General features: G+C 39.5%; 2 protein-coding genes across 7 annotated transcripts in view; both read left to right on the top strand.

Moving 5' to 3' along the window:
• The window catches only part of myo9b (myosin IXb), a 43,496-nt gene extending 23,796 nt beyond the window's left edge, over positions 1-19,700 (top strand). Inside the window, exons 17-41 of one of the 6 annotated variants that reach the window (XM_047368629.1) lie at positions 2,210-2,332; positions 2,501-2,581; positions 2,687-2,797; positions 4,042-4,164; positions 4,442-4,591; positions 6,133-6,251; positions 7,759-8,082; positions 8,546-8,621; positions 8,844-9,023; positions 9,961-10,067; positions 10,179-10,258; positions 11,632-11,816; positions 11,949-12,056; positions 12,170-12,340; positions 12,440-12,481; positions 12,559-12,670; positions 13,823-13,896; positions 14,000-14,192; positions 14,700-14,828; positions 14,920-15,025; positions 15,096-15,227; positions 15,339-15,462; positions 15,934-16,034; positions 16,123-16,244; positions 18,592-19,700. In XM_047368629.1, coding sequence (XP_047224585.1) covers positions 2,210-2,332; positions 2,501-2,581; positions 2,687-2,797; positions 4,042-4,164; positions 4,442-4,591; positions 6,133-6,251; positions 7,759-8,082; positions 8,546-8,621; positions 8,844-9,023; positions 9,961-10,067; positions 10,179-10,258; positions 11,632-11,816; positions 11,949-12,056; positions 12,170-12,340; positions 12,440-12,481; positions 12,559-12,670; positions 13,823-13,896; positions 14,000-14,192; positions 14,700-14,828; positions 14,920-15,025; positions 15,096-15,227; positions 15,339-15,462; positions 15,934-16,034; positions 16,123-16,244; positions 18,592-18,848 — 3,330 coding nt within the window. In that variant the 3' untranslated portion in view covers positions 18,849-19,700. Of the gene's footprint in view, positions 1-2,209; positions 2,333-2,500; positions 2,582-2,686; positions 2,798-4,041; positions 4,165-4,441; positions 4,592-6,132; positions 6,252-7,758; positions 8,083-8,545; positions 8,622-8,843; positions 9,024-9,960; positions 10,068-10,178; positions 10,259-11,631; positions 11,817-11,948; positions 12,057-12,169; positions 12,341-12,439; positions 12,482-12,558; positions 12,671-13,822; positions 13,897-13,999; positions 14,193-14,699; positions 14,829-14,919; positions 15,026-15,095; positions 15,228-15,338; positions 15,463-15,933; positions 16,035-16,122; positions 16,260-18,591 lie in introns of all 6 variants that reach the window. The other 5 variants (XM_047368632.1, XM_047368631.1, XM_047368633.1 and 2 more) reach the window with 5 other exon arrangements.
• A 1,689-nt stretch (positions 19,701-21,389) lies between these two features.
• Positions 21,390-26,199, top strand: part of mfsd14a2 (major facilitator superfamily domain containing 14A2) — a 31,398-nt gene continuing 26,588 nt past the window's right edge. The window contains exon 1 of the mRNA XM_047368993.1: positions 21,390-21,640. Coding sequence (XP_047224949.1) covers positions 21,557-21,640 — 84 coding nt within the window. The 5' untranslated portion in view covers positions 21,390-21,556. The remainder of the gene's footprint in view (positions 21,641-26,199) is intronic.

Raw genomic sequence — 26,199 nt, 5'->3', positions numbered from 1 at the left:
TCTCACAAAATTAGCATATTTAATCCGACCAATAAAAGAAAAGTGTTTTTAATACAAAAAACGTCAACCTTCAAATAATCGTGTACAGTTATGCACTCAATACTTGGTCGGGAATCCTTTTGCAGAAATGACTGCTTCAATGCGGCGTGGCATGGAGGCAATCAGCCTGTGGCACTGCTGAGGTCTTATGGAGGCCCAGGATGCTTCGATAGCGGCCTCTAGCTCATCCAGAGTGTTGGGTCTTGAGTCTCTCAACGTTCTCTTCACAATATCCCACAGATTCTCTATGGGGTTCAGGTCAGGAGAGTTGGCAGGCCAATTGAGCACAATGATACCATGGTCAGTAAACCATTTACCAGTGGTTTTGGCACTGTGAGCAGGTGCCAGGTCGTGCTGAAAAATGAAATCTTCATCTCCATAAAGCTTTTCAGCAGATGGAAGCATGAAGTGCTCCAAAATCTCCTGATAGCTAGCTGCATTGACCCTGCCCTTGATAAAACACAGTGGACCAACACCAGCAGCTGACACGGCACCCCAGACCATCACTGACTGTGGGTACTTGACACTGGACTTCTGGCATTTTGGCATTTCCTTCTCCCCAGTCATCCTCCAGACTCTGGCACCTTGATTTCCGAATGACATGCAGAATTTGCTTTCATCCGAAAAAAGTACTTTGGACCACTGAGCAACAGTCCAGTGCTGCTTCTCTGTAGCCCAGGTCAGGTGCTTCTGCCGCCGTTTCTGGTTCAAAAGGGACTTGACCTGGGGAATGCGGCACCTGTAGCCCATTTCCTGCACACGCCTGTGCACGGTGGCTCTGGATGTTTCTACTCCAGACTCAGTCCACTGCTTCCGCAGGTCCCCCAAGGTCTGGAATCGGCCCTTCTCCACAATCTTCCTCAGGGTCCGGTCACCTCTTCTCGTTGTGCAGCGTTTTCTGCCACACTTTTTCCTTCCCACAGACTTTCCACTAAGGTGCCTTGATACAGCACTCTGGGAACAGCCTATTCGTTCAGAAATTTATTTCTGTGTCTTACCCTCTTGCTTGAGGGTGTCAATAGTGGCTTTCTGGACAGCAGTCAGGTCGGCAGTCTTACCCGTGATTGGGGTTTTGAGTGATGAACCAGGCTGGGAGTTTTAAAGGCCTCAGGAATCTTTTGCAGGTGTTTAGAGTTAACTCGTTGATTCAGATGATTATGTTCATAGCTCGTTTAGAGACCCTTTTAATGATATGCTAATTTTGTGAGATAGGAATTTAGGGTTTTCATGAGCTGTATGCCAAAATCATCCATATTAAGACAATAAAAGACCTGTAATATTTCAGTTAGTGTGCAATGAATCTAAAATATATGAATGTTAAATTTTCATCATGACATTATGGAAAATAATTTACTTTATCACAATATGCTAATATTTTGAGAAGGACCTGTACGTTTTTATGTACCCTATCTGTACTCTACATGTGCTATGCAAAAGAATTCATACAAATTGAACAAATTTTTTTAATGTTACAACCACTAACTTTACTGTATTTCATTGGGTCTTTAAGTTGAGACCAACACAAAGCAGCACATAATAGGTAATTGGAAGAAAAGGGCTTTAATTTATTTTTCAAAAATAAAATCTCAAAAGTGCGGATGCATTTGTATTTCATCCACTTTCCTCTAGAGGAATCTTTTGGCAGGACCTCTATTACTGGTGAACTTTACAAACCTGGCCTTTATGACAGACTGGAAAAAAGAAACCTTTGTTGAAAACGGATGTAAGAAGTTCAGTTTGCAGTTTTTATGAGCCATGTTGCAAACTTGTTAAACATGTGGAGAAAGGGGCTCTGGTCAGATAAGTCACTTTTCATTCAGTCTAAGTGAGCTTGAGCTATTGTGCAAAGAAGAATGGACAAATATTTCAGTTTCAAGTTGTAATTCCTCTGAAAGCTGATTCTACAAAGTGTTGAATTAGGACGCTTAATACACATGCAAGCCATATTATTTTTTCCTCCGTTTCACAGTTGTGCTACTTAGTCTTGGTCTGTCACACAAAATCCCAATAAAGTACACTGACATCACTGGAGTCTGTGGTTGAAACTTGACAAAAATGGGAATAAGGGGTGTGAAGATTTCTGCAAGGTACTATACATGCAAACATCCAGAGCTACTCCTGTTTCCAAAGTGTGGATCCTCATGATCTTGTTTTATGTTTCCTCAAACAGAACCTCATAAATGTGCGTTCACTTCAACACATCATTGGTCTTACAAACCACAACCGAACCAGCAAATCCATCTTTTACCCTGACAGGCGAGCAGATCCCCCCACAGTTTGTGCTCATTTTCAGGTCTGTCTTCTGTGCAACTTTGTGAAAGAATACTAGAGGATTTAATTTATCCATAAGTGTCTAAAAGTAATTTTCTCCTGGAGTTTTACTTTCCAAATTGCAATGATTCTGATCATTTTAATAGTTTGATCTATAAAACCATGTTTGCTCACTGCATGTATCTCACAGACCTCACTTGGAAAACTGATCGAGACGATTGAGAAAGCAGAGCCTTTCCTCATTTTCTGTTTTCGCTCCAATGCCGAGAAGGTAATCTGTTAATCTGCACCCGCATGCTACAGAATTAATGTTGTTATGCATTCTGTTATAGACAGGACAGATGATGAATTGGGACATCTTGTCTTGATTTCATAGAAACTGCTGCACTTTGATGATGAGGTAGTGCTAAATCAAATCAAGTATACAGGGATACTGCAGATGATTCACATGCAGAGGTCAAGCTTCAAAGCTAAATACACATTTAAGGTAGGTGATTCCTTTAAAACAGCAATTTATGGACTGCTCCCTCCACATTTATTGGCCTCTCTGGTAAAATGTGTTAAAACCATTAAAAACATTTATTTTAGTGCAGTAGAATATCTTTGCAAAACAATTTTAGAAAAATCCAATATTTAATTTGACTATTTATTCAGTGAGGTAATAACTCCCACAATAAGAAACAATTAAAACAAAAGGAATAATTGTCGCCATAGTGATCAGCATGCCTACTAGTTGGTAGAAAATAAACGTGACTGAATAATCTTTGTTTTATACTTCACTTTATCTTTTAAATTAATCAGTGTATCTACAAATGTGTAATCAACAATTTATGACTTGCTGTTTCTCTGAGGTATAAATTCTGTGTGACACAGAGGACAAGAAAACATGTCATTTAAGTAGGGCAGATGTTTGATGATCCTCGTTTAAAAAAACGTACAAGAAAATAGCTTTTCACCTAAACTTGTCCATATCTACAGTCAGAGCAATAATTACGATTTAAAACAATGGAAACTGTGAAAGTGGCTGGGCAAGAACCCATGTTTATCTTGCAACAATGCACAGTGGATTTGACAGACTACCCAGGTGACAAGAAACCAAGGAGGAAAATGTGGAAAGGCACTTCATACCCACTGTTAAACATGGCGGAGGATCAATGAGCATGTTTCTCTTTTTAAAGGGCCTGCGAATCTTGTTAGAGTGTATGGCCTCATGAACTCTTTGAAATACCAGGACATTTTATATGAAATTCTGGTTCCCTAAACCACTAAACTGAAAATGGGTCATTGTTAGGTCTTTAATCAGGGTAATGGTTCAAAACATTTGGCCAAATCAACATATGAAATGGCTTACCAAACACAAAATCACCCTTATTCCGTGGTAATCTTTTCCCAGACGTAATTCCTACAGAAATGGATTGGAAATGGATCATCTAGAAAGATTTTGATTAAAGGAATGGTCAAACATCCCTTTCTCTGGATGCTCCAACCTTGTGAAATATTATAGGGGAAGACTGAGATCTTTCCTATTGGCAAAAAGTCGTTGTAAAAGTATTAACAGCAGGGTGGCCAATTTTAAGGATTTTTACACACATTAACCATGCGTGCCAATTAATGTGGAGGGTTATGTACTTATTCCTCTACACAACCCAGAAATCTCAAATTCAACCAATTGAGGTGGATTCCTGGGAGTTTCTATGATCTTTTCTTTTTATGTTTTTTTCCTATTAACAGGAATTTGTTAAGAAGTTCAGGATTTTGCTTCCAGAAGGAACCACTGGATCCCCAGAAGACATAGCTGAACTGTTTGAGAGGATGGGATTTAAGAAGACCACCTACCAAATAGGAAAAACCAAGGTATTTGTGTTTTGGTTTTTTTCGTTTTTATAAATGTTATCACCCTTACATGTACTTTCCATCTTTGTTCTTTTAGACATTTACTTGATAGATTTGGAGGCTTTAAATAAATGTTATGTTTTGTCACAAAAATGTATCTTTAGGTGCAGAAAGAAATATAAAATCTCCTGGAAATAACACAAAACCCTAACTTTATCTTTAATATAAAAATTCTAATGGGGAAAAATGTGCTTTTATCCAGTCTCACATTACTTATGCCCACTTTAAATCTGCTCAGGTTTTTCTCAAAGAAAAGGAGCGTCAGTTACTCCAAAACACCCTGAACAAAGAGGTGTTGCGACGCATCGTCACCCTGCAGCGTTGGTTCCGCTCCTGCCTCATAAGATATCACTTTCTGCAAAAGAAGGATGCCACAATGATCATACAGGTACAGCTGCTTCCTTATAAAAATGACAATATAACAAAATGTAAGGCATGAATACATTTACCTTCTTACAGTGAAAAAGTCTTCATACCCCTTAAACCTTTCCACATTTAGTCACTTGGGATTTTATGTAACGCAAAATACATTCTAATTGTGAAGTGAAAGGCAAATTATACATGGTTTTTAGCATGTTTTACAATTTAAAAGAAGTCTCCTCATTAGTGTGTAATTTAATCTGAGTATATGCTGTTCTGTGAAGGCCTCAGAGGTTTGTTAGAGAACATTAGAGAACAAACAGCATCATGAAGACCAATGAACGCAGCTGACAGGTCAGGGATAAAGGTGTGGGGAGGTTTAAAGCAGAATTAGGTTATAAAACATCAGTGACAGGTCAGGCAATGAGAGCATTAATCAGAAAAGTTAGCCACTGTACAGCTCAGGTGGGACAGGATAACTAATTATCCTACACTCCACAAATCACCTCTGCAGTGTTTCACAAGTCATGTAAGGGTCACACCAAACGTGTGCTGAGGTCAGATGAGTCCAGAAGTTAACTTTATTTGCGTACATGCAAAACACTTTCTGCAACAGAAAACTAACACTGCATATTAACCTTAATAGATAATCTCTCCTGTGAAGCATGGTGATGGTAGCATGATGCTGTGGGGATATTTATTTCAGCAAGGACAGGGAAGACAGTAATGGGAAGATGTTTGTGGCATAATACAAGGCAATCCTGAAAAACAAACCTGCTAGAGGTTGCAAGAGACTTGAGCCTGAGGAGAAAGTTGACCTTCCAGCAGCACAACTACCCTAAACATACAGTGGAATGGTTTAGATCAGGGATGCCCAAGTCCTCGAGAGCTACTATCCTGCAACTTTGAGATGCATCCCTTATTCAACACACCTGAATGACTCGTTACCAGGGCTCTGCAGAGCTGGATGACATGTTAATGATGATGTTGGAGCCGGGATACAACAATAGGTTGAAGCTTAGTCGCTCTCAAAGACTGGACTTGGGCACAACTGGTTTAGATCAAAGCATACGGGTCGATAAGAGTTGAGATCCAAAATCCAATTCAGAATCCGTGGCAAGACTTGAAAGATTAATGTTTACAAATGTCCCCACATATATTGACTGAGCTCAAGCTATTTTACAAAGAACAAGGGGCAAAGCTGGTAGAAGCATACCATTACTCACCACTGTAAGTGCAGTAAAAGGTGGCTCTACAAAGTATTGATCCAGATAGCTGATTACAATTGCATAGTACCCTTTTCAGAGTTTTCATAAAAAATAAATGTAATAATATCCCAAAAAATACACTTAGGTTTGTATTTCTAATGTGACAAAATGTGAAACCGTTCGATTAATGTGAATACTTTTGCAAGGCACTCTATTATCATAGTAAAAACAAAGACAATCCTATCTCATTTCTAAATTTATGTGCAATATTTTTACATATAAACTAAACTGAGATGCATGAAATCCAAGAACAAATAAAGAGCTTAAGCAATGGTAAAACTGTTATTTTTTGTTGTTTCAGAGGAGCTGGCGAGAGTTTTTTGAGAAGCAAAACCGAGCTGCAACAGTAATCCAGACCGCATGGCGTATTTCCCTAAAACACCCACTAGAGCATGAGATGAATGAAAAAGATGGAGTCAGGTACTATTACTAAGAGTTTGGTTGTGATTGAAACTACAGCTTTTCATTGTTAGTCGTGAAAAAAGGTAGGTGTTATTCAATTTGTCAAAAGGAAACGATTTGCTAACCCTATGCATAGAATAGTAGGTGACGAAGGAGCATCGGGATCATTTGATAACATAATCACTATATTTCATTGGAATTTTATAGAAAAAAATAGTGTAAGATTGCTCTTTAAAATGATATTTAATACTGTTCTAGAACTGAAAGTACAGCTACACATATGTATGTGATTTTACATCTTAGCTTCTTACACTAATCACATTTCTGACAGTGTTTACATACTAAGCTACTAATAATCATAATATTACTGCCAAACTTCATAATTGTATTTTGGGAAAAAAAAAACCTTAAGGGTTTCATATCCACTCCAGATTTTGGTAGTGTGGGCAGGTGCCAATAAAGTTAAAACTGTATCTTCATAAAGCTTGTCAGCAGAAGCAAGCATGAAGTGCTCTAAAATATCCTGGTAGACAGCTGTGCTCACTTTAGACCTGATCAAAGACAGGGGACCAACAACAGCAGATGGCCTATCCAGACTCCAGGAGCTTGATTTCAGATTCATGCAAAATTTACTTTCATTTGAAAAGAGGACAGTCCACACTCATTTTTTCCCTTTAGCCCAGTTTCAACATTTTTGACTTTGTCTCTGTGGATTACACAGGTAGTATGACATTTGTAACCCCATTTCCTGGAGACATCTCTGTGTTGATGGCTCTTGAAGCACTGACTTCAGCTGCAATCCACACCTTGTGAATCTCCTCCAAACGCTTGAATAGGCTTTGCTTCACATTCCTCTCAAAGATGTGGTTATCCCTGCCTTTTTCAACCATACTTTTTCCTTCAATTACATTTGTCTTGTGAAGATTGTCAGTGACTGCTAGACATCTATAAGTCAGCAGTCATCCCCATAATTGTGTAAGTCATAACTTGACCATAACATTTATCTATTCAGAATACCTTTTTTATCTTATGTGATATTTTTATTTGAACTTTTGGGTTTTCATTAGCTGTAAACCACAGTCATAAAAATGATCAAAATAAACACAAAATATTTGACTGAGTAATTAATCTACATAATATTTGAGTTTCATTAGATGAACTGAGTAAATGAACCTTAATACTTTATTTTTTTTGACATGCAGTTGTTCATGACTATACTGTATATAAAGAAACAAGTATCAGTAGTTAGTATCAGTTGGGGTGCAGTACCTTGCTTTCAGCTAAATCATCTAATCACTGCAGTTGTTTTTCAATCTGAAGCTCTGATTCTCTTTTTTTAATCCAGAGGGTGACTTTCTTTAGCTGGACACCTTTTACAAGCTTCAAATGACCAACATACTTCCTAGTTAAACCTGTTTTTCTTTTTAATTAAATATTTGCTGATTTTTCTTTTGCTCAGTAACTGGTGAAATGTTTAGGTCAAGCTTCTGTCCCTTGGGTCTGATTTCATGCTTCTTACTAACAGCATGGAGAAAAGACATTTGAAGAAGCAGCAAAATGTAGAACTCCACTTCAGCAAGACCCAACAGTCAGATCCAGTCAACAACCAGGTGGACCAGAGCAAGCAGAAAGAAGAGAGCAGAGGGTCTCTTCCCCAACTGAGCAGACCCCACTCTGTTCCACTGGACCATACAGCTAGCAGCAATCCTAGCAAAAACCTTTCTATCTGCAGCTCCTTCCAGCACAACATGGACAAAAAAAGCATGAGGGAAAGATGCAGTGCAGATGATCAGAAAGACTTATCAAACCCTGAAGTACACCGAAGGAGAGATAGGAGAGAAGATTTTTAGTAAGTTTTACTGTTTGCCATAAACATGCAAAAAAACCTTCCCACATATTATTTATGCTACTCTAGAGTTGCTGTCACACTGCATCCTATCTTGCTATCTTCCTTTCACATATTGAAAAGTGCATCAACTTTCACATCTAAAGATTAGGGAAATAAAGTAGATTTTGTGGGAGGTAAAGTCTTTTCACATGTTTGAGGTATGTATCCCTTCTGATGCATTCCAGGTTTGAGTACTGCATGTGTATAGGGATCAATGTTGTGGAATTAATAGCATTTTACTACATCCTGATGGGGTACCTTACTTTTCCCATGCTCTCACCATTTTATATATATATTTTTTTATATTTAAGGATCAACTGTCTATCTGGATAAGAAATTTCAATGCTATGATTGCCCCAAGTGATCAGATAATCATTACTGTAAACTTTAATCATGTTTGTTTTTTGTGTCCTTCTGAATAAAGTCACAAAGGAAAGTCAATTTCTGCAGATGAATTGTTGAGCTTCTCTGGCAGTGAAAGCTCCTCCAGTACCAAAACAGTAAGCTTGGTCTTCATGTTTTTTTATAATTCAAGCATGCATCAAAACTGCAATGTTGAAACCTTTAAATTTTTCTCTCTTCTGTATTATTCACAAAATATTTGAAAGACCTCTTTGTGTCCAGGACACTAAGTTTTGTCATCCAGGCAAACTCTTAAATGGAGGCATGAGCCAATAGAGACGTCAGAGTTTCAGCATTGTCCCTTTCTCTGGCCCTGTCAGGAAAGGGTTCGTCTCCGCAAGCCGAAAAATCACAAGCGACACTTAGCCTACACCCGCAGCGGTTTGGTGTATAACTTTGGGGGCTCCAGGGAGAGCGAGTACTGGAACTTTCCGCTGCCTCCCATCAGTCCTGCTGTGACCAGTGTTATGGATGTGTGGGACCTCAAATCCCAGGTCAAGGTACTGACCTAGGGAACAGCTTCGCTTCCACAACTCTCCTCTCCACAATGGTCCTGCATGTAAATGTCCCATGTGGACTGGCTGGATAACCTGCATTATTCTTGGAGCTCTATATTTCATTCTGCAGCCAAGGACAATAGGAACATGAGCTGTTGCTTTCTAATACTATGCAAATGTTCAAGTCCATTTCCAGTGTTCATCATTTTTGAACTTTTCGTCTTTCTGCCCAACTTGAGCACCAGAGTCAGCAGGCACAGATTAGGTTTACACATTTGACAAGTAGTTTTAATATCAGTGAATTATTTATAATTAAAACATGCTTAATATTTGCTGGTACAACAATTCAGAGTATTGTTAATGTGTCTGAGTTGCTTGCATATAAATCCGTTGTTAAACTACCTGATGTGCCATTCCTAAAAGTACTGACGCCAATGCACAGCACCATGTGTTGCCTGTACCTTGTGTCCAAGCAGCCATACAGTAAAATACAACAAAATTAGCTGTAACTTATGTATTCTACTGTGCCTTGAGTATTGCTATTAGCAAGCTTTTACTTTAAAAATGAAAATAGGATTTATATCTGTACATTTGTAAATTATGTCTTACTAACCTGCATCTGCACAAACAACTCATTCATAAAGATTGTAAAAAATATTCATCTGGTGGAAGGAGACTGTCTTTGCATGATTAATATGATGGCTGGAGATGGTGAAGGATTATCCCTGCTGTGCTACTGTTTTATTTTATGGTCTGTGGTATGGTTCTGTGATGGAGGAGCTGCAGGGAAAACAGCTGGAGCCGCAGCAGTTAATGTGAAGTTGGGAAAAATTAATGAACTGAAAAATGAACAAGAACTTTTCTGTTTTCAGATTAGAATTTTTGTTCACTGGTTTTGTATTTTAACTTGCAGCACATTTGTGTTCTCTTGCCGTAACAGATGTCAGCAGATCCGAGCAGTTCAAGGTTCAGCCTTCCAGCCGGAACAGCCTGTGAGGTGACCGATCATCATGGCTCAAACCAATCACCGCTCACAAGTCCTGAGAAGTACAACCATTTAGTTTTTTATTTATTTGCAAATTATTAAGAAATTCTGAGATAAAGTGTGTGTGATAGAGTATTCTGCATAGAATTTATTCAGACTGTCTTCTTTTGTAGGATGTGGTTTCTTGGTAGATTTCTGAAGAAACGGGCACACAGATCTTCCCCGACCAGTGAATCACTGTCGGATAAAAGTGGTAAATAAAAAGTTTGAAATCACCAATCTGTAAATATTTGATTTAACAATACTGATGACTTACACATATATAATCAGCTACAGTACATATTTTATCTTTTGCACAGTTTAGACCAATTAAAATTTGGCTATGACAAAACACAAAGGAGACGCGTGGTCAGATTTACTAAATGTTATAAAGAAGAAAGTGACCTCAAATCAAGTTATTATGTATCTAGTTAAAAGAAATAAGGTACGGTTTCTGGCTTTAATGACAATGTCTACTTTCTCTACAGTGGTCAAAAAAATTAAAGGAACAGTTTTAATCAGAGTATAATATCAAATTTTAACTTTGATCTGGTCAGTTAAGTAGTAAAGGGGATGGTTAATCAGTGTCAGCTGTTTTGGTGTTAATAAAATTAACAGGGGGAATAAAGGGGCAACAATGAGATGATCCCAAAAACAGGAATAATTTTGCAGGTGGAGGCCACAGTCATAAGAGCATGGAGGAGATTACAGGAGACAGGCAGTTACTCTAGGAGAGCTGGACAGGGCTGTTAGAGGTACTTAACCAATCAGCAGAACCGGTATCCTTTACGCAAGGAGGAACAGGATGAGTACTGCCAGAGCCGTACAAAGAGACCTCCAGTGGGCCACTGGCATAAATGTCTCTGACAAAACCACTAGAAACAGACTTTATGAGGGTGGCCTGAGGGCCTGGCGTCCTCTAGTAGGCTGTGTACTCATTGCCCGGCACCTTGGAGCTCGACTGGCATTTACCAGAGAACACTGGAATTGGCAGGTTTGGCACTGGTGCAGGTGAGAGTAGGTTTAGTCTGAGCTCATGTGACAAACATGGAAGGGTCTGGAAAAGCTGCGGTGAACATTATGCTTCATGTAACATTGTTCAGCATAATTGGTTTGGTGGTGGGTCAGTGTTGGTCTAAGGAGGCATATCCATGGATGGACGCGCAGACCTGTACAGGATAAACGATAGTACCCTGACTGCCATTAGGTTAGACCCTTCGCTAGAGCAGGTCCTGGGTTCCTCCTGGTGCATGATAATCCCAGGCCTCTTGTGGCAAGAGTATGCAGGCAGTTCCTGAAGGATGAAGGAACTGATTGCCATTGACTGGCCTCCAAGCTGCCCTGACCAAAAGCCAATGGAATATCTCTGGGACGTCAACCTTTTTCCATACATTCAGTACTTTTCCTAATGCCATTCAACTTTATATCACATCGTTTTCTAATTGACTAATTTGTTTTGATTCCTTTCTATGTGTGCATAGCTTAGGTTGTTAACAACATCAGGTGTGAATTTCATGAAAATATTAAGATTTTCATTTTTTTTCTCATGTCATGAAAAATAAGATTCTATCTGTCTGTCATCTGCAGTAACATCGCCAAGATTCTCTCCGCAAACCTACCAAATTCCTAATGTCAACAATTCAAGGGTCCATCAAAACCCATCTGTTCATATCAGCCGCGCCACACGAGCTCTCCAGCCGGACGTGTCTCTGGACCGAGAGATTACTGATCCCAACGAGCTACGAAACCTTGACGAGTTCCTAGGGAATCAGGTGAGATTAACATTTGACAATATTGGTTTTGAGATGGCCTGTGTGTGAAAGTCATGTTGTCTAGTTTATGTACAACACCATGCACTGTGTATGTCATCTTCTGACTCATATTTTCCTCACATTTGTTGTCAGGTTAATGAGTTACAAACAAGAATAAAAGACCTGTCCCCAGCGGAGAACATTTTCCTCTCTGCCACTATGGAGTTCAGGGAAACCATCAAAAGCATGTACTCGTTACAAGTATGTCAGTTTTAAGACTTTGTAAACTAAACTAAATAATTTCTAATTGTTTCCTTCAATTTGTTTTTTACAATAATTAAATAACTACTTCTTATGAATGTTTCGACCTGCAGAAACCCCAAGTTTGTTACAAAAGCCTAATGAATGGGTATCGTAACAAAGTGACCGCATTAGCAGGACTAAGTAAGAAGTCAGAGGTCTCACTGGTGGTCAACTTGTTCCAGACTGTGCTGGACGGATTCATCAGGGCCGAAAAAAAACGAGTGGAGTCCGAACCAGCCAAGGTAGATTTTATATTTTAATCATCAGCCTTTAAACCATGGAGAGTTTAGATATTTATGCTATTTTTTGGTTCACTTTGAAATTTCACATTTTTCATTCAGACTACCAAGACGACAAAGAAGGGAAGGAAAAATGAGAAATGTGTAAGTTAAACATCTTCACTGAGTTCTTCGCTATGAATGCACTGGATTATCTGAAGCTGTGTTTTTCTTGTATGCAGCTTGAAAATCCTCTAGATCATCTGTTCAGCACATACCAAGTGAACATCATGCAGTCATGTGACTTGTGTGGCTCCTACATCTGGGGAATGGAGAAAGCGTACATGTGCAGCGGTGAGTTGACATATGTGTCAATATATAATATTCCTGTGTTTTAAAGTATGCACAAACAGGTTAATTGCTGCAATAACATAATTGTACACAGAAATATTTTGAAAAATTGAGCATTTGAGTACATGTTTGCTCAGTTGGAGGGAAAACAAATTAAGATATAATTATTGACAAAATCACGGGTGCCTAAATTGGTGGAACTCCTGTTAGTTCTAATAAAACTAATGTCACTGGATAGATTTTATTTCATTATTATTTTTTTAGTTTGTGCTTTAGTTTTTTTAAGTTGCCTTGAATGTCTATAAACCTGTAATTAGCAATCAATGACTTGCAGTTTTGCTGGGGTATAAACATGACATGAGAAGTCAATTTCTCTCTGCCACTGTTCACAATGGGAAAGACAAGAGAGTGTGCGATTCAAGTAGGAAAGATGTATTTTGGTTAAATTTACCTGCATGTGCAATGAGGGATATGGTAAAAGAGGTAAAACCCCTCCAATGCTTGCTGTTTCCATAACAATCATTAGAGGCTCTTTAAATGCTAATCGTCTGTTGCCAAAAAGCTCAACAGTCTCATCTGAACAAAGCAGACATTTTCAGTTAGAGGCCCGGTAAGATAACAGAAGAGACTTTTTTTTTTTAGCATCACTTCCAAACAAACAACCTAGATGGCTCGCATATAAGGATGAATATTTTGAAACATTCCCTGATACCCACTGTAAAGTATTGTGGAGGATCTGTGATGCTGTGGGCCTTGGGAACCTTGTTAGAGTCCATGACGTCATGAATCCTTTGAAAATATTAGGAAATTTTCAATAAAACTCTAGTGGACTCTTCATTTGGGTCTTTCAGCAGGACTTGTCCAAAGAGAAATGGTCAAAGATCCCTCCCTCTCAATACTCCAACCATGTGAAACATAGAAGATCCAGGGCTGTCCTCTTAGAAGAAATGTGGTTGTTGAAAACAGGCCTATTGATAGATGTGGCACAATGGCTTTTGTATATAAGAATTATTTTTTGGCATAGGATTATTTTTCACACTTAACACTTAAATTGAAACTTAAAAAAATTTCTAGGTGGAATTATGCTCCTGCGAGCATCACCTGTATATATTTATATATAAAACTATATATAAAGGTCATCTGTTTCCATTTTAGCTTGCAAATTCATTTGTCACAAGAAATGCCTGAACAAAATAATCACAGACTGCTCAACACGGTGTGCCAGGAAGGTAAGAGCCTAACGTCTTCATATTACCAAAAAAATCAACTATTAAATCTTGCTCAGAAAAGTCTCCCAGTTGATACGACCCCTCCTGTTTTTTTGTGTGTTAGGATGACAGAGTACCAGGCTCACAACACTTTGGGGTCCAAGTGTCTGTCCTGACCAATATTGCCAACCCTGTGCCCAAAGTGGTGGAGTTGTTGCTGATGCACGTGGAACTAAACGGCTTATACACTGAGGGCATTTACCGAAAGTCGGGTACAGCATGTCGAGCGAGGGAACTCCACCAGGTTCTGGAGACTGGTAAGAAATTCTTGGCACACAAGCCCAGACTTAAAATGCATGACTTTTTATAGGGTTTTTTTTTTTTTTTTTTTTTTTTTGGTAAATATAATTTACTGCAGCCAGAGTCAACTTCACAATTTAAATGTGTAAATATTGTGATATTTTCATTCTTGTATTCTCATATTCTCGTTTTGTATTAAGGCTGTGGTTCCAAAATACTGCAGTGACGAGCCATCTTGTTGTTTATTCTTTCCTTTCTTTAACTTAAAAACACCAAGAAAATAATTTTGGGCATTAGAAAACTTGTCTGCCATATTTTTACTCACAGTTAAAGACATATAAATCCTATATTTGCATGTTCTTTTCTAATAATTATGAAAAAAATAGTAATGACTAATGAAAATTTTAATACATTTGTAACATTTATTAATTCTTTAGGTTTAGGTTTTTTTAATTATATATTTTTTAAAACAAAGAAATTTAAAGTGAAATGCTTTAACTTTGTTTCTGAATTTTCTCCATTAGATCCTGAAGGTGTCTGTTTGGATAACTACCCCATCCACACCATCACAGGCCTCGTCAAACGTTGGCTCAGAGAGCTTCCTGATCCCCTCATGACATTTTCTCTCTACAACGACTTTCTGCATGCTGTTGGTGAGAAAACATTTAGATATTTAATGTGTACCGTGCATGCTTGTTTTGCATTTGCAAAATGTGAAAATCGTTGCTTTTCCTTAAAACACAGAGCTGCCAGAGAAAACAGAGAGAATAAGGGCTGTATACCAAAAGGCAGATGAACTTCCTCCTGCTAATTACAACACTTTGGAACGGCTTATTTTTCACCTTGTCAAGTAAGAAGATACTTATTTCTCCTTTTGAAGTCATTAAGGTACTACAATTTTTAACTACTGTCCGTTTCAGGGTTGCAAAGGAAGAGAAGCACAACAAGATGTCACCAACCTCTCTGGCTATCGTGTTTGCCCCCTGCATCTTGCGTTCACCTGATTTAAATGACCCCTTCCTTGGTATGAAGGATGTGCCCAAAACTACTCTGTGAGTGATCGTACTTACAATTTAACACAAAGCCCGGTTACAGTGATGTGCATTTATTGAATTGTATACAGGTATTTCTAAAAAGGAATCCTTTTCAATAATTTTCTTTAGCTGTGTGGAGATCCTGATCAATGAGCAGTTAAGGCGCTACAACGAGAAGATGCAAGATATCCAGGAGCTGGAATTTGCAGAGGCCCAGGCTGTCAATAAGCTCAGACTAAGGAGACAAAACACGGTGAGAGCACTGAGGCATAACCAAGAAAGATCCATTTTGGGCTGCATCTGGTTGTAATTTGAAGTTTTTTCAGATTATTTCACAGTTTTTCCCTTAGTTGTTTTCAAAATATTAATTTTCACAAAAATCTTGTTTATATGTATGATTATACTATTTTTATATTTTTTTTAACATACAAGCTTTGATTACTTGTTCACATTTATTTACACTTGACATGGAAAATCGGAGGCTTTATCTGTTCTATCATAGTCATTCCCTATACAGGGAAACAAAACCAATGTTCATCTCTTAGTCCATTTCTACCTTTATAAAACTTTCTACAAACTCTATCCTAGCCTAACTAAATTAGTTGCATGTTTCAAAATCCTCCTGACTACATGCAACATATGCAACCTAGCATCTTTGTTTTTCTGAATGACTGTACTGAAACTGCCACTTGCTGATGCCAACATTGTTCCCATCATTGTCTAGGTCCTTGCAACAACTTCAGAAATGGATGTTCCACACTTATCACAGCCTGATGAGACAGACATCACCATCATTGAAAGAATCAAATCCATCAAGCAAGAAAAGTGAACTGAATTTTTTTTTGTCCTTCAATGATTGAAATAAGAAGATATAACACAAAATTGTGTTGTTTTGTTTTGTTTTCCTTTGCAGAGTGAACTTGGCGATCAGGTTACCTGAACTGGGGCAGGACCACTCTGACACTGAAATCCTGGACTCTGCGTCATCAGTGAGCTCAGACAGCCTGGACCAGTTGGGGAGCATTGACTCGGAAGGTCAGTAGGAGGTAGGTAAGGTACTTTAACCTTCCTCTGGGTTTGTACAGGGACTTGCAAAAGTCTCCATTTCCCATAAGCTTTTTCTTACTTTTAATGTTAAAACCGCAAACTTCAAGTGGTAAAGTAAGTTATGCATATTTGTTAATTGAAGGAAAAAAGAAACCTGCATTTACATAAAAAAATAAATAAAGAATTGTTGGTGTCACTTTAGTTTACTCTAATAACCCTAAATAAAATCCAGTGCCAGTCAGTTACCATCAGAAGTCCTCTACCAATTAGGTAGGAGAACAAACAGCACAAGGAAGATTAAACATAGCAGAAAGGTCAAGGTAAAGTTTTGGATAACTTTAAAGCAGCGTACGTTATAAAGCAATATTCCAAGCTATGAACATCTCACAAAGCTCTCTTCTATCATCATCTGAAATTGGAAAGAGTATGGCACAACAGCACACCTACCAACATATGGCCATCCACCTAAACTGACAGGCTGGGCAAGGAGAGCATTAATCACAGAAGAAGCCAAGTGCCCCATGATAACTCTAGAGGAGCTGCTGAGAACCATAGCGCAGGTGAAGAATCAGTTTACAGAACGATTAGTCTGGCACTCCACAAATCTGGACTTTTTGGAAGAGTTATGCCTGGTTCACACTGCAGGATTTTTATGCCGATTTTTGACCCGATCTTCTGACATGCCCCGATTATCGTAGTGGCTCTTAAGATAATCTGTTGAGATAATCCGGCTGTGTGTGGTGTGCTAAGAGTGATCGAGTCTGCTCAGAAGAATGTCAAAATATGTTTAAATGGCCCAGTTAAAGTCCAGACCTATATCCAATTGACAATCTGTGGCAAGACTTGAAAATTGCTGGTCAGAGATGCTGTCCATCCAATGTGGCTAAGCTTGAGCTTTTTTAACAAGGAAAATGGACAAATACTTTTCTCCTCTAAATGTTTAAGCCCCTTAGAGAGATATCCCAAAAGACTTGCTGATTCAATTGCAGTATCGACGCCGGGGGGCCTAATTTGAAAAGATTTTGAAAACCGTGTATCCTTTTACTCCTATTTTATAATTATCCGCAGATTTGTGTTAGTATATCCCAAGACGCATTGAAGTTTGTTCTGTGACCAAATGTAAATAGTTCAAAGGATGTCAATATTTTTTGAAGGATCTTTAGAAAGATAACTTGGGAATAAACTTTGTTGTTCTACTTTTATGGGCCTTTATATTCTTATATTCCCTGTTTTTATGTTGAAAAGTCCCAATCCCACACAAAAATCATCACAGTTGAAGGTTCAGGATGCTTCTGTGATTTTTTTATTTCAGTGCAGTCACATTTGTTTTTACGTAGCAGTTAATATAGTGTTTTAAAACACAAATGTAGCCTAAAGTACTTGAAAAAGCAAGACACAAATGTAGAAATCATCCCAATAAAACAAAGTAAAAAGCACAATATTTAAATACTGCTAATGCAGGTAAAACGATTCACAAACAGTGTAGATATTGTTGCTAGTTATAATGCAACCAAACAGCATTTGTGCCTATTAAAATAAAGATTTAGAAAATTGTCATAGGAGGGCACTGCAAGGCAAATTTTAAAATTAGAGTTGCACCAATATTTCAGTCAGACGTTGGAATCGAACAATTTTCCCTTCAGCAGCTCTCATCTCTAATCGACAGGTCAAATGATTAAATATCTGAGTTTTAAAAAAGTTAGATAGGCTTGGGAACATATGCTTTGATGCATGAATGAGGGGTAGTTATAACTAGAAAAGGCCTGATCAGTTCATCTCTAAAACATAAAGCACCATTTATATCTTAACACAAGTCCCATTTAATTGACTTTGCACATATTTAGAAAAGGAATAATGAGGATCCCAGAAAATTTTCCAAGAGAACAGTGACATTTTGTTTCTTAAAGAACAAGTCTTATTCAAACTGATCAAATACAGACTTTCAAGTCACACTCCCATTAACTTATTTACCCCTAAGTCTCCAAGAGTCTATATTGCTGTGGTGTTGATGAGGATGGAGCTGAAGAGCCGGTACTCGCTTGCTAGTACTCCTTCTGAGGTTTGGGTTTTGCTTGTCTGTTTCAGCTCATTGCTGTTGTGAAACATCCGGTGTATTATTATGCTGCATCGTGAAATTATACAGGATGTGAAAGCAGAAAGTGGTTAATACGAAGGGATGTTACAGCTTAAAAATACTGACTTCCTATCTCCTGAATCCCAACAGACCCAATGTATTGGTTTTAACAAAAACAACTATGATCAAACCAGAACAGGAAGCTCCGCTTTACTACAAAACTCAAACATGTTTTCACTATAGTAGCATCTCTGTTACCAGGAAGGGCGACCAAGCTGTTGAAAACTCTGAAACCTGAATGCCCAGCTAAACCTGGTGACCCAGCACAGAGATTCAGGACACATATTGAACAGAGGAGGCTCACCTCTGGACAAACCACAGATGTTACCCAGTCTACATGCCGTCTGTCTATCCAAGACACACCCTCTTCAGACGACAAGCAGCAGATCACCAGCAAGAACTTTAATGGGACCTTCGATGACCTGGACATCCCTTTTATCGATGAGGCTGAAGAATAAAGCTGACACTAATAGGACAAGTTTTGATAATCTGAATATTGCCAAGTATGTGTGTTAAGACACCTTAAAGAGAGTGCACTTTGTTTGACAGACTCTATTTGTCATTGCTGCTGAGAAGTTATCTGTAGTGAAAGGACATCATTCTGACCTGCTCTGTTAGGATCCCTATAAGAGATCCACAGAACTATTCTTGATCTTTAAATATGGATTTTTATTAATTTCATTACTGTACAGAACACTTTGTAAAAGTGGTAATAAATTGTAAAGCAAGTGTCCCCTTTACTAATGGTGAAAAATTACTTAACCCTACCATCAATGCTCTAACCTTGTAGTTTGTGACTAGATTGAACTTATTATGACACTGTGATTAAGAATCTCACTGGGAAACTATGTACTTCTTCTTCTTTTTAATTTTTTGTTGTTTACCTGTAGTTTGACATTAATTAATCTGAGATTTGTGTAAAATAACTGCTGCCGTTATTTTTGAAATTTTTTGCCATGAAAAAACAAGTGATCCATTGTATATACACCATTTTTCCCTTGCTTTAATGCATGCCTGTGCATTTTGAAAAGAATGGATGTTGTGCATTTTGTTGCCATATTACCAACTGAAACAAATAAATATCTCATTCTGTATCAAATAATAATACAGAATGTTTTACTTTAAATTATAGCTCATATTGGGTGGGGGTGCAAAACTGCCTAAATTAAGTACAAAGGAATCGATATCTCTAAAACTTAAAGATACAATGAGAAACTGAATAAATAAAAAGATATTGAAAATTTAATTATGAATAAATGGGGATCATGACACAAACATTTATTAGTTAAAAATAAAGAAAAATGAACAATTATGGTATACTGTAGTATTTTCAGACTTTGTAAGCTGTAAAAATTTTTTTGTACATACGTTTGCAGAGTAAAAAAGTCATTTATTATATTTTCAGCTGTTAGTCTTAGTTCTCCATACTTCTATGTACAAAAGGAAGTTTGGTATACATAATAATTAAATTAATTTAAACACTATGTAGTAATTCCAGTAGAGGTATTGTTTTTGAACTTCACAAACAACGGGTGCTAAATATATTTCTTGGTGCATCTACATAAATTAGAATATCATTTAAAAATTAGATACTTTTAATTCAATTCACAATTGAAACTTCATAGATAATCAGTTCTGTACACACAGATATATTTAAAGTATTTATTTATGTTATTTTATTTATTGCTGACAGCTAATACAAACCCAAAATTTAGTTTCTCGGATAATTTGAAGACCAATTTAAGACGATTCTTAACAAAGAAATGTTATGGCCTGCACAATCATGATGAAGACTTCTGACTTGACAAATGTCCAGCTGACACCCTCCACAAAAAGAAGAAGCTATGAAAGGTCATTGGTACTTGAGATTACTGTTTACAGAATGCTGCATCGAAGCATATTATTTGAAAATTTAGTTGAAGCAAAATGTGTGGTAGAAAATGTTGCACAGGTAACAACCCCACCCTTTGGAAGATTTAGAAGCAAAGCCCAAATCGTTACTACAAGAGTTTGTGGGAAATTCGCAAGCCGTGTGGTTGGAGTCTGTTCTTTTTAACTGGAAATTAATTTTGCATCTCATTTGGAAATCGAGGTACCAGAATCTGAAGGAGCTGTCATTAGCTGGTGCAGGTTCACTGTTTCTTCCCAAGTCCAAAACCAGCGCAGCACATCTTTCAGGGAATTTCAGATCACCTCTGACAAGCATTATGGAAATGCACATTTTTATTTTCCAGCACAACTTGGAATCTGCCCACTCTAATAACTGGTTTAATTACCATGATATCGCTCATTGGTCTAAAAACTGGTTTAACTTAAATCCAATAGGAAAATCTATGGAATAGTGTCTCGAAAAACATTAGAGACACCAGTCTCTTTAATGCAGATGAGGTGAAAGCCACTACTGAAGCAACCTGGGGTTCATAACACATCAGTAGTGCCACAGGCTGATAGCTTCCATGCCACGATGTGCTGATGCAGTAATTCATGCCACATAGGAGCCACACATAAGCATACATGAGCATGCTTTTTAGTAGGTCAATATTTCTGAATAAAATTCCTTTTTTGTTGGCTTTAGACAACTATCGTTTGAACTGTATGGAAGTACGTCATGCATCTTTGAGTTTCACTTTTTAAATTAAATAGATAAAATCAGCATTTTGGGTGTTATTCTAATGTATGGAAATGCAACCTTAGGTAGGTAGGTATGTATGTATGACAGGCCGTGTTATATTTTATTTTCTCTTTTGTCAGTGAATATGTTCACTGACTTCTTGGAAAATACCGAATCGCTTGTTTGCTTTCCTTAGAACACAAGGGATCGCCATATATGGTATTTCCTCTTTGTTACCCGCGGTGTGATCCCCACAAATCATCACTTGAGGGCCGCGACATCGACTTCATCTACGCCAATCAGATGCAAAGTTGTATCGCCTTTCCAGCCGCTGGCCAATAGTGTGGTAGTATTTCGCAGCGAGGGGTGGGTCTTGAAATGTTGGTACAGGAAGACGGGCTGAGGTGGGGATGAGAAATCATCATTTAGTTAGCTCGCTGCTAGCTGCCTATAGTTGAAGTGTAATGAGATTAGTAGCCCAAATTTAGATTATTAGTTTACTTTTGGTGGGGACGACGATGACCCTTTGACACCAAGAATGGACATAAGTTAAGGATGACGGGGGAGAAAAAGAAGAAGAAGCGGCTGAACCGCAGCATTCTTCTTGCAAAGAAAATTATAATAAAAGATGGAGGAAGTGTGAGTTAAATATTTATTTATCTTCGTTAACTTGGCTTACCATTAAACACTGTAGCAATCGACTGTTTGTTTAGGCCGAAGCCTTGTGTAGCTAACGCAAACATGGCAGACAGAGCTAAGGCTGTTAATGGTTTTCTGTTGAATATAATGTTGACCGTTAAACGCCGTGGCTGTTGGAGGCACCGCTGAGCTAAGTGGCTAGCTGTAACAAAGCGGCCTGCTGGTGGTTTACACGTCAGCTCAGGTAACGCTAGCTGGCTAATGTCAACAACACCGAGGTTTTTCCTTAAATTAGTTATTTTATTAGCTAACATTTTAAGTTCTCTTTCCTACGTATTCATTTCAAATTCACCAAATTGTGTGAAAACTGTATGGCTGCTGAATAAGACAGCAAACCCAAGATTACCCAACTTTACCTCCAAGTCTTAATTTTGCTTTAGCTTTTTAATATTTACTGTTTTTACTCTCACACTGACACGTTTATGTTGTTTGAAGCGACGTTCAATCGTTAAGCTACAGCGTCAGAATAGGAAGACTTGTCCTTTTTCTTCATAAGGTTTGTGCCTGGTTGTAAAAACAACTTTGAAATATTGTGTTTAGTAATGTTCAATACAAGTTGAGTCAGCACTCAAGAGTAATAGGTGTTGATTCCACCGGCATTACTCAAGAACCCCTGTAGTTACATAATGAGGTGTAAATACTATGGTTATAAATTGGAGATGCACCGATCAAGTGATTACTTGATTTTTTTTTTTAGCCGATTTCTGATCACAGATTTTGTAAGGCTCTGACAATACAATGCCGATTTTAGCCATGTCCAGCTTCTCTCTTTAAGAACCGTAAAGAATGCCAAAATACCTTTTTACTCTGTAGATAAAATAAATAAAAAAATAACGGTTTTAACAATGAAATGTTTATAGTAAAAGGAAAAGATGATTTCTCAAAAACAGCCCAGGGTTACAGACCTTTTCTCTCTCTTCATTGCTGAAAATCTACAAATACAATAAAATTCTCTAGGTTATGTGACGGAGTACATATAAATTAAAACTTAACCAACCCCTCCTTGAACCACCACCTTAACGTGGTGGGGGGGTTTGAGTGCTCGAATGATCCTAGAGGCTATGTTGTCTGGGGCTTAAATGCCCCTGGTAGGGTCTCCCATGGCAAACAGGCTCTACGTGATGGGTCAAACAAAGAGCGGTTCAAGAACCCCTCATGACGACTACAAAATCGAGGCACGTGACATCGCCCGGTACGGCGGAGCCGGGGTCCCACCCTGGAGCCAGGCCTGGGGTCGGGACTCGTCGGAGAGCGCCTGGTGGCTGGGTTGCTCCTCGCGAGACCCGGCCGGGCCAAGCCCGAACGAGAGACGCGAGACCATCCCCCAGTGGGCCCACCACCTGCAGGGAAACCGTGAGGGACTGGTGCAAAGAGGATTGGGCAGCAGACGAAGGTGGAGACCTCGGTGGCCTGATCCCTGGATGCTTAGGTTGGCTCTTGGGACGTGGAATGTCACCTCGCTGGGGGGGAAGGAGCTTGTGCGGGAGGTCGAGAGATATCGACTAGAAATAGTCGGGCTTGCCTCCACGCACAGCGTGGGCTCTGGAACCCATCTCCTCGAGAGGGGCTGGACTCTCTTCTACTCTGGAGTGGCCCACGGGGAGAGGCGGCAGGCTGGGGTGGGTTTGCTTGTCGCCCCCCAGCTCAGCCGTCTAGTGTTGGGGTTTACCCCAGTGGATGAGTGGGTCGCATCCCTGTGCCTTCGGGTTGGGGAGAGGTCTCTGACTATCATTTCAGCCTACGGGCCGAGTGGTAGTGCGGAATACCCGGCCTTCTTGGCGTCCCTGTCGGGGGTGCTGGATAGTGCCCCTCCCGGGGACCCCATTATTCTGCTGGGGGACTTCAACGCCCACGTGGGAAATGACAGTGACACCTAGAGAGGTGTGATCGGGAGGAATGGCCTCCCCGATCTGAATCCGGGCGGTGTTTTGTTATTGTGCTAGTCACGGATTGTCCATATTGAACACCATGTTCAAACATAAGGGTGTCCATCAGTACACTTGGCACCAGGATACCCTAGGCAGGAGGTCGATGATCGACTTTGTTGTCGTATCATCAGACCTTCGGCCGCATGTTTTGGACACTCGAGTGAAGAGAGGGACTGAACTGTCCACTGATCAACACCTGGTGGTGAGTTGGATCCGTTGGGGGAGGAGAAAGCCGGACACACTTGGCAGGCCCTAGCACATAGTGAGGGTCTGCTGGGAACGTCTGGCGGACCCCTTGGCCAGGGATGTATTCAACTCTCACCTCCGGGAGAGCTTTGACCAGATTCCGTGGGATGTTGGAGACATAGAGTCTGAGTGGACCATGTTCTCCGCATCTATTGTCGATGTTGGACTCTGGCAGGGCTGCCCTTTGTCACCGGTCCTGTTCATAACTTTTATGGACAGGATTTCTAGACGCAGCCAAGGGCCAGAGGGGGTCTGGTTTGGGGACCAGAGGATTTCGTCTCTTCTTTTTGCGGATGACGTGGTCCTGCTGGCCTCCTCTAGCCAAGACCTACAGCATGCGCTGGGGCGGTTCACAGCCGAGTGTGAAGCGGCTGTGATGAAGATCAGCTCCTCCAAGTCCGAGGCCATGGTTCTTGACCGGAAAAGGGTGGCTTGTCCTCTTCAGGTTGGAGGGGAGTTCCTGCCTCAAGTGGAGGAGTTTAAGTATCTCGGGGTCTTGTTCACGAGTGAGGGAAGAATGGAGCGGGAGATCGACAGACAGATCGGTGCGGCTGCCACAGTAATGGGGGCGCTGTGCCGGTCCGTTGTGGTGAAGAGAGAGCTGAGCCGAAAAGCGAAGCTCTCAATTTACCGGTCGGTCTACGTTCCTAACCTCACCTATGGCCATGAACTTTGGGTCATGACCGAAAGAACGAGATCCCGGATACAAGCGGCTGAAATGAGTTTCCTCCGTAGGGTTGCCGGACACTCCCTTAGAAATAGGGTGAGGAGCTCGGCCTCCCGGGAGGGGCTCGGAGTAGAGCCGCTGCTCCTCCACATCGAGAGGAGCCAGTTGAGGTGGCTCGGGCATCTATACCGGATGTCTCCTGGACGCCTTCCTCAGGAGATGTTCCAGGCATGTCCCACCAGGAGGAGTCCCAGGGGACGACCCAGGACACGCTGGAGGGACTATGTCTCTCGGATGGCCTGGGAACGCCTTGGGCTCCACCCGGAGGAGCTGGAGGAGGTGTCTGGGGAGAGGGACGACCCGATCCCGGATAAAGCGGAAGACGACGAGTACGAGAGCCTAACTAAAAATAATATAGATAACCTTTTTATTTTATGTTTTGTACCTCAAAATGTACACCATATAACTACATTTGTTGTCTTTATAATATCTCCAAAATAAATAACAGCTTTCAGTCCGACTTAATATTTGAGATGGAAAAAGACTCTTACTGTTATGCGTTAGATTTTTCTGTCATTCATTTACTATGACTATACAGGATCCTTAAGAAGCTTGTTTTCAGTTATCATTAATTATTTCTAATAGGACCATAGGGGGCATCACACCTGTTATGTGTGTAGAGAGAGAGTTACACAAATCTGCAACTCCACAATGTTTCATTATTATTTTAAAATAAAGACAACATTATTTGAGCTCCCATTATGTTTCGTTTAGAATCCTATATCAACAGTCATTGACCCTTACTTAAACTGGGAGCTTTCCAAAAGGCTAGCAACATTTCCTAATCCAGCATGATCCATGAGAGACACCATTGGACTCACCAAAGAAGTAAAATAGAGCAACTTTGCTGCACTGCATTCGGCTTCTTGTTATCTGCTGACATTAAGCTCCCAATTTTTGCATGTTGAACACCTAACATCCCTCAGCAAAAAATAGTTTCCTTTTAAATAGCTTCTTATAGCTCTTGTACCTCGATGACTTCATTCATGCTTGAGTCGTCTTTTTAAGTAACAACTTTCATGCAGTGGGATGAGATTGGAGTTTTAGATATTTGCAGTTTCTGAGCAAAGCCAATCAAGCTGAACATTTTCTCAGTACATCTCTAATGCTTATATCTAATAATGTTTTGGTGATTATTTGTGTTGTATGACATAATTGGCTTTCAGGGATAACAAAAACAACATATTTAATCTTTTTCTTACCTTTTTCTTTAGTTCTGCATGCAGTTTAGAAAACTGTTTACGTTGGGATAACAAATTGTTAAATTTATTAAATCTGCCCTTGGTGTGTCAGTAAATACTGTCATTAGGAATTAATAATACGGCATATTTTTTCATTCTCTAAGTTAATTTTTTTAACATTTAGGTGATATTGAAAATAGCTTGACCGCCTTCTCTCAATAAGATCTTCCGCTACGAAACCGTTGCGGCCTGTTAACGCTTAGGTATGGAGCATTCGATAAAAAAAGATAAGGTCCCAAGTCTGTGTTAAAACCGAAGAGGAAAAGATTGGGAACCACCTATTTTCATAGTGTCAAGGAATTCTGTTCTGTCTGAGGCTTTTGGAAAAGTGTGAGCAATGTGGGATTAGTTATAAAT

The sequence above is a fragment of the Girardinichthys multiradiatus genome, chromosome 6, assembly GCF_021462225.1.
Source record: "Girardinichthys multiradiatus isolate DD_20200921_A chromosome 6, DD_fGirMul_XY1, whole genome shotgun sequence".
NCBI lineage: Eukaryota > Metazoa > Chordata > Actinopteri > Cyprinodontiformes > Goodeidae > Girardinichthys > Girardinichthys multiradiatus.
Note: the sequence above shows the minus strand (reverse complement) of the source record. Positions and strands in the feature narration are given on the sequence as shown.